At 45.7% G+C, this 6,767-nt stretch overlaps 2 protein-coding genes across 2 annotated transcripts; both read right to left on the reverse strand.

The window, feature by feature from the left end:
- Positions 1–202: 202 nt before the first annotated feature.
- BDCG_00726 (potassium transporter) lies at positions 203–3,779 on the reverse strand. The gene is made up of 10 exons (XM_045416231.1): positions 3,211–3,779; positions 3,016–3,136; positions 2,783–2,919; positions 2,597–2,711; positions 2,380–2,531; positions 1,952–2,317; positions 1,775–1,889; positions 999–1,713; positions 836–879; positions 203–734 (listed from the first exon to the last, which is right to left on the reverse strand). Exons 1-10 carry the CDS (start codon positions 3,245–3,247, stop codon positions 494–496), a joined length of 2,043 nt encoding a protein of 680 aa, XP_045272008.1. The 5' UTR covers positions 3,248–3,779; the 3' UTR covers positions 203–493.
- A 35-nt stretch (positions 3,780–3,814) lies between these two features.
- Positions 3,815–6,436, reverse strand: BDCG_00727 (nuclear localization protein NPL6). The gene is made up of 4 exons (XM_045416232.1): positions 6,310–6,436; positions 5,182–6,229; positions 4,049–5,109; positions 3,815–3,984 (listed from the first exon to the last, which is right to left on the reverse strand). The coding sequence occupies exons 1-3, from the start codon at positions 6,356–6,358 to the stop codon at positions 4,479–4,481; spliced, it is 1,728 nt and encodes a 575-aa protein (XP_045272009.1). The 5' UTR covers positions 6,359–6,436; the 3' UTR covers positions 3,815–3,984; positions 4,049–4,478.
- Between the last annotated feature and the right edge of the window lie 331 nt (positions 6,437–6,767).

Genomic DNA, 6,767 nt, shown 5'->3' on the forward strand with positions numbered 1-6,767 from the left:
ATAAAAAACAGTTCAGAACTAAGCAGATCTATTCAAAAATCAGTGTTCTGATCTTTTATAAAGAGAAAGATAAAAGAATCTTATTTAAATAAGTGAAATGAAAGCTGATAGAAGTAAAAGAAGAGCATACATTATTCAAGAATTGAGATAAAACTCAAGTGAAAATCTTGTTCAATTAAATGTAAAATGAAAATATTCTCATCTATAATTCAGCTGAAACTAGAACATGATTATTTCAAATCTTATATACAAAGATTTGATAATAGATTTGATTCAATAGAATGCTTATTCTGCAATACAAATGAAAATCCTGAGTATATTGTAATGCATTGTGCATTATACAATAGTCTCAGAGCCAGATTGAAGAAGAAGTATGATGTAAATCAATTAAATATGAGGTTCTTATTCTCAACTGAGACAGGAATTAAATACTTAATATCCCCGACCCCTGGCACTAGGTCTGAGTTCCATGTGACCCTATTCCACATTTTCATCAATGGGTGTGATAGCGCTTGATCTTTGTTGAGTACTTGGTCTCAATGGTTTCAACCTTATCATCGTCATCGACAAGGCGGTCGCTAGGAAGCATGACAGCGCGATCCAGTTGGGATGGTAAACCGCGATGGCGGCCGCGTAGCATCATAGCGCAGACCACTAATTTGCTAAAGACGCTGAACTGTCCGGATAGAGAGGTGTTGACGCTGGGATGACCTAAACTGAGGCCGACATTTCCACTTGAGAGGAATGTTAGTGGGAGAAACGGGGAATATACGTGGTGTTTTTCTCGAGAAGGGAGAATGATGAGAGAAGGGGGAGGGGTGGGGAATATACTTACTAGCCAGACGTCACTTCGAAAAAGATCGCGAAAACAGAGAATGCCTGTCATAGATTAGCTTGGAGCCGTTTCAAAGGAAGGAGGTCAATATGGGAAATGAGATATTGAGAAAGATTAAGGAGAAATTGAGAACTAGACAGGGGAAAAGCAAAATATATCTCACCGGCTCATTAGGATCCATGATCTTCTTCGATTCAGAAGCGCAGATGCAAAAGACACCAAGGAAAATATACCACAAATCAAACGTCAGTTGGTTCTTTATATGAGCCAAGATGTAAGTTTTGCCGTTATATTCGTCTAAGTCGCGATCCTGTGGGTATATCCCTAGCGCCCGCTGTTCATACGTATTGGACGCCCGTATTGAGAGTGCGATGGGAAGGATGGCGACATACATCATCACTAATATACTGACTTGAACAGCGGGGTTCACCTTCGCCAAGTTGAATGGCGAGGTTCCAGTATGTCGAGTGGATGCGGCTTGGAATAGTGAAGCCAGAATTCGCTTTCCAATTGGTAAATCGTTCACAGCTGGATTGTCGAGGTCCAGAGTAATGATCAGAACTATGTCCACGAAGTTAAGTACAAAAAGACCCGAAAAAAGAGCCCAGGTCGTCCCACTCGGGAAAAGGAGGGTGTAACATCTACGTGGATGCTTTAAAAGGAAATTGAGCGGCTCCTTCAGTGATGATGTTTTCGGGACTATTAATGACATCGTCCAGATAATAAAGCGGAGAAAACAGGGGTAAAATGTGTTTCCGACATAAGCAAGGAAGCTCATGAGTATCATAGGCCATTCCGCGTCCCGAAAGGAGACCATCGAGTCTGGAGTGAGTGTGAATCCAAGATTACTTATCATCGTCTGCGAGGAATAAAACGCCCTGGAATTATGTTAGGGGATCTGTTGAAATTTTGCACTTTCAATTGAGGAAGAGCACTCACCACCACACAGGGGACTGTCCACACTCTCTTAGATACTCCCGATATTTCGGGTCTGAATGTAGGATCCAGCCAAGCAGACATATCGCGCCAAAGAGGTGAAGGCCGAAAAAGTAAGCTTTGTTTTGGTCAGGTCGTTTCCTTAGCCAAGAAGAAGAGCGAGGATGGTTTGAGATTTACCAGTGACAATTTTGAGCAATAGTTTCAGGCTACGATACTCGATCCCGCCCAACTTTTCTCGGTCCTCAGCCGTTAAGTTGCGAAACTGAGAATTGCGCCCAAGGGTTGCATGAGAGGACAACGGTAGATCCAAATGCTGAGAAAGGGAAGGTTGAAGCGGAGGTTGTTTATTACTAGTACTTGGCCTCCCCTCCAGCACGAAGATGGATGAAGCGACCTTCTCAAGAGTGCTAGTACTGGCAATGCGAGAGCTACCCATTATCCGGCGACGAGCTGAGAGCGACCTTCTTCTGGCATTTGAATCGTTCGTCTTGGCGATTTCGTCGTCATCACTGAATATTTCATCGACTTCTACCATTGGTCTCCCTATTTTGACATGTCAGTACGTACTTTCTCATTCTTTCGACATTTCTGACGAATTGTCTTACCTCTGTCACGCTCCTGAGGAGGTGGCACATATAAAGCCTTCGATTTATCATAGCCTCTCACATCAGCTGCAAATGATATGCTCGCACCAGTAGGTTTGGTAGGCTGAGCCTGAGATTCATCTGTCTCGTTCGCATTGCCAGGAGTGCTTGTCCTAGATGGAACCGAGTTAACTTGGAACTGACAACAGCACATGCGATCACACGCGTTTTAACTTACGCAGTCGGAGTAGTAGTATCTGGGTTCGCATTGCTGCTAGTATATTTCCTCACATCTTTAGGGGTTTTGAATGCCTTGGCTTCTACATCGTCTCGATGTTGAACCTGAGAAGGAGCTATTCCCAGTTCAGCATTCCTGACAGGTTTTGACTCGGAAAACACCCAAAGTAACAATGGGTCACATTACCGAATTCGTTCAGCCGTTTTTTGAACCAATGTAAACGCACAAGGACTACTGCAATGTTTACGAATCCGAGGTGGGATATAATGGGAATGACATAAATGAACAGTTGCTGATAGGTTTTCAAATCCTTGACATCGTAGCTAGACATGCACATGCACAGTTAGTACTGTACATCAAACCGGGGCTAAATATTCCCGCTAATGACCAGGACAATGGGAGAAGGAGCCTTGTCTCACGTATTAAGTCCGGATTCTGTGCAACCGGAGGCTCCAAAGAAGTATGCGTCGATTGCTTTCAGATTCCCATAAGGATAAAGAACGATCAACGAGGAAATACTGAGGCTGATAATATAAGCGTCTAATCGCTCATCGACATTAGTCCATAAGTTCAGGTTATTTTCCAGTCCCAGGAAATAGGGTCAGTTAACAAACAATGTATGGTGATGAAGTTCAGCGGCGGTTTCCACATGGTGTCTAGGGATGGACGTTGTTCGTCCTCTCTATGCTTTTGGCTGGAGGAAATCGAAGAGAAGAATGGCTAAGACAACAAGGTACGGACGCAGACACAGGCAACGAGTGAAAGAGAGAGGATCCATCCTGGTAATCAGTGATTTATGTCCGCCATGATGGTTGCCCCCCTTGAGGCAGTGCTCTCATTGTATGAGGGATTTTTGGACGAATCGAAGAAAAGGCTAAAGATGATCAGGGGCTTTTTGAGCCGTATCAAATACACAAGGGGAGAGTCATCATAGAGAGCAGTCGAGACTGTGGAGCGCTCGCCTCCATTGACGACATAAGCTGCCCTGGTGTACAGGTGGTTATACCATTTCAAGCATCGCAGTTGATAGTGGCTGAAGGATGCACTGACTTTGCCCATAGCTTGCTACTCTAGTTTGGCAGCTACGTGGCTGCTAATTTTTCCTGTTTCAATATTAGTGGTTCCTGATCAGCACTGTTTTGAGAAGCATTCCTAAACCCATTACGTGGTGGTTCTCTTCACATGGGGTGTGGTAGACTTGTGTGTGTGGATAGGGGGATAAAATGCGACAGCTCCAGCCCTACTAGTGAGTTTTTGCGGGGTTTGAAGTTCGGGTTGAAGTTCTTAGTGGCGGCGAGCAGCAGCAGGATAGTTAGGCGTGGTTGGCGGGCACGGTGCACCATGTGGTGTGGTAGCCACAGGATTCCTACCACCTTGCCCTGGTGTGGCTGAGCCATATATCAATCTTAGAAAATACTCCCCTGAAATGGTCAAAATGGGTCGTGAACTTGCAGATTCAGCAGTGCGTGCAATTGCGTTTCCCCAAGTACCGAAATCGGAGGATAGCAAAAATAATGTATATATATTAAAATTAGCACAGAGTATGAAGCATAAAAGTAAAATACAAAAAAAGAAAGAGAAAATGTCATTATTGCGCTTGCTCCCTCACCGAAACAAAATGGCCTTCTTGAGACGCCATTGCATATGAAACGAGAAAATGACAAGCTAAACCATCCACTCCACCCAGTCCGCCGAACTCCATATGCGAAGGAGGAAAAAAAAAACAAGCAAAGCCAGTCCCCACATCCCCCATTCTGATTTTGAAATATGGCGCTGCTCTCTTGTAATGGTCCAAATGACCTTAACCCAAGCAGCCTAGTGGTGACAAACGGTATCTGAAAAAAGAATGTCCAATTAATTTTCATCTGTGACCCATTTTTTGTCATGGGTTCCACGAATAATTCAATTTCAACGGTGCTCTCAGCCCATCCTCCTTTTCGCTTCTCCACCGGCTTTTCCATTCCCACTCCCGGATGGCTGCTTCGCGGTATGCAACCTGGCATTCACGTGGCAGTTCTGCTAGTATATCAGGGCTGGTGCGAAATATGGGATTGTTCCTGCCAAGCGAAATACTAATTAACCCATTCGAGCCTATATCTTGTACGTCTCCATCTGGGCCAGGGAGACCCAACGATGATTCTGGTGGTGATTCATAGTGTATGTCTTGAATTTCAAAGGTGCGGCTGAAGACGGCAGGGACGGAAGGGAATATTGTGTTTGTGACTTTTGTGGATTCGTCTATTTTAGCCTGTATAGAGAGGTCGTTACGCGGTCGTTCTCTTCCATTGTCAGCTGGGCTTGCTGTTGTGCCATTCGCGACACCAAGGGCAGCTGTTGATGCGCTACTGATGAGCTGTGATCTGTCCGCCCGTGTCGATTCTGGGGGTGGGATGGTTTCCCATCGAACGTGGGTGGGTTGCATGATCTTGGGATACTGCATGGTGTTTGTGTGGATGTCGTATTGACCGTCAAGATTTTCGCGGCGTGCTGCGAGGATAGTAGAATTGAACCGGCTGTGAATGTATTGGTTAGAATCAATTTTGTAGAAGAACGAAATGGATAAATATGGAAGGGCAGCAATTCACCTTGCTTCTCTAGCATGTTCGATCATCCAATTATCCCCCGTTACTAGTACCTTTCGTTTCTTCTGATCTACGCTCTTCCCCATTGGCATGGGTACCGAAGGAGCGCCAGAATGATAAACACTACTTGCTCCATGCCAAGCCACATATCGATTCTTGTCATATGTCTCTCCGGGGCCCGGTAGTCTGTCCTCTGGCACAGCCAGTTCGCCCTCCACGTCGCCTCGTTCCCTGGCAGCTTGCGCCGAATAATCATCAATAACCTTGCGCCCCCCAATAATGATCTTGGCCCCAAACTCGCGGAACACTGATCGCGCCGTAACCACGCCGATCGCGCGCCCTTTGTAAGAATGCGGTATAAGCTCTCTCTCAATCAAATCCCGCTTCGCATCGTCATCAATGATGATCTTAAAAAGAAGCTTATGCTTCTGAAAAAACAGGTAAGAATCGCGAAACCCAATGCAACGCGCCGGCTCCGTCGACAACATGTAGAGTCTCTCCCCTTTATTAAGAATCGTAAACGTCCGCACGCGATATTCGCGACCACCCAGTAGATTGCCCAGCTTATCAACCTTCGTCTCCCCCTCGGGGTCTTCAGGGAGGTCAACCTCGTCGTTGATAACGTCCATCATGTTTCCTTCTTTATCAATTGGGACCTGGGTGACATGGGAGGGGCCTCCTTTGGCTCGTCCCCATCGCCCACCAGCAGACGGGCGACCACGTCCCCTTCGCCGTACGGGAGTGCTAACTTCCGACCGTGCTTCACCAGTTCCGTCATCTGGGGGTCTTATTTTGGGCGGGCGACCAACTCGACCGCGCTTTCTAGGAATAGCAGATACTCGACCTGGGCGGATGGGTGTATCTGGAGTGGTAGGCGAAGGGCGTTCTGATTCTTCTGCTGGTCGCTCTGAGTTGCATTCCGCCTCCTGTACTTCCGTAACGGGAGTTTCATCCTTCTTCTTAGGGGTATCTCCATCGTCATCGCGAGGACTGGGTGCGTTGGACGGGGCATCTGGCATCTCTTCGTCGACTTGTTGCGGCGCGGCGGCTTCTGTAAAATATTGCAGTTGTGAGATGGCCATCATTCACAATCGATTTTTTTCTGTAAACTTTTGGGAAGGGGTAACTGACTCAGCGATTGTGCAGCTGCTTGGGCAGCTGCTCTCTGTTTTCGCGCCATAGTGTTGTTGAGCGCAAGGAGGTATGCTCAACTGTTCGATGTTCGTCCAGGGAGCTCTAATTATTTGCGCGACTGGACTGGAATCTCCGTAGCTTGTTCTTCGTCTCAATGTTGGTGCTTCGGAGCTACCATTTCGCCGAGATAATAATAATCACGTGATCTATACATACAAGGAGTCAACCTCGCATTATCTCAGCATGCTCAGCCTCTCTTCTCAATATTTTCAGATTAGTGTGACCAACTAAACTTCTTTAGACTTCTGCCAAGTCCTGCTAACTTCTGAATCAATAAGAGACTTCACATATACTCATAATCTAATATCTTATAGAGAGTCTGAGAAGAAACAGTTTTATTATATATAAAAAATCAACTTCACTTATATAAAATATTTAATTAATTTTGAAATTAT

Source organism: Blastomyces dermatitidis (assembly GCF_000003525.1).
Source record: "Blastomyces dermatitidis ER-3 genomic scaffold supercont1.1, whole genome shotgun sequence".
NCBI classification, from domain to species: domain Eukaryota; kingdom Fungi; phylum Ascomycota; class Eurotiomycetes; order Onygenales; family Ajellomycetaceae; genus Blastomyces; species Blastomyces dermatitidis.

Coding starts and splice junctions, on each gene's coding strand:
- BDCG_00726 (XM_045416231.1), bottom strand. CDS start 3,247: ATGTGGAAACCGCCGCTGAACTTCATCACCATACATT. Junction 3,137..3,210: donor GAACTTCATCACCATACATT/GTTTGTTAACTG, acceptor ATGAGCGATTAG/ACGCTTATATTATCAGCCTC. Junction 880..998: donor TCATGGATCCTAATGAGCCG/GTGAGATATATT, acceptor AATCTATGACAG/GCATTCTCTGTTTTCGCGAT.
- BDCG_00727 (XM_045416232.1), bottom strand. CDS start 6,358: ATGGCGCGAAAACAGAGAGCAGCTGCCCAAGCAGCTGCACAATCGCTG. Junction 6,230..6,309: donor AGCAGCTGCACAATCGCTGA/GTCAGTTACCCC, acceptor AATATTTTACAG/AAGCCGCCGCGCCGCAACAA. Junction 5,110..5,181: donor GAACATGCTAGAGAAGCAAG/GTGAATTGCTGC, acceptor ATACATTCACAG/CCGGTTCAATTCTACTATCC.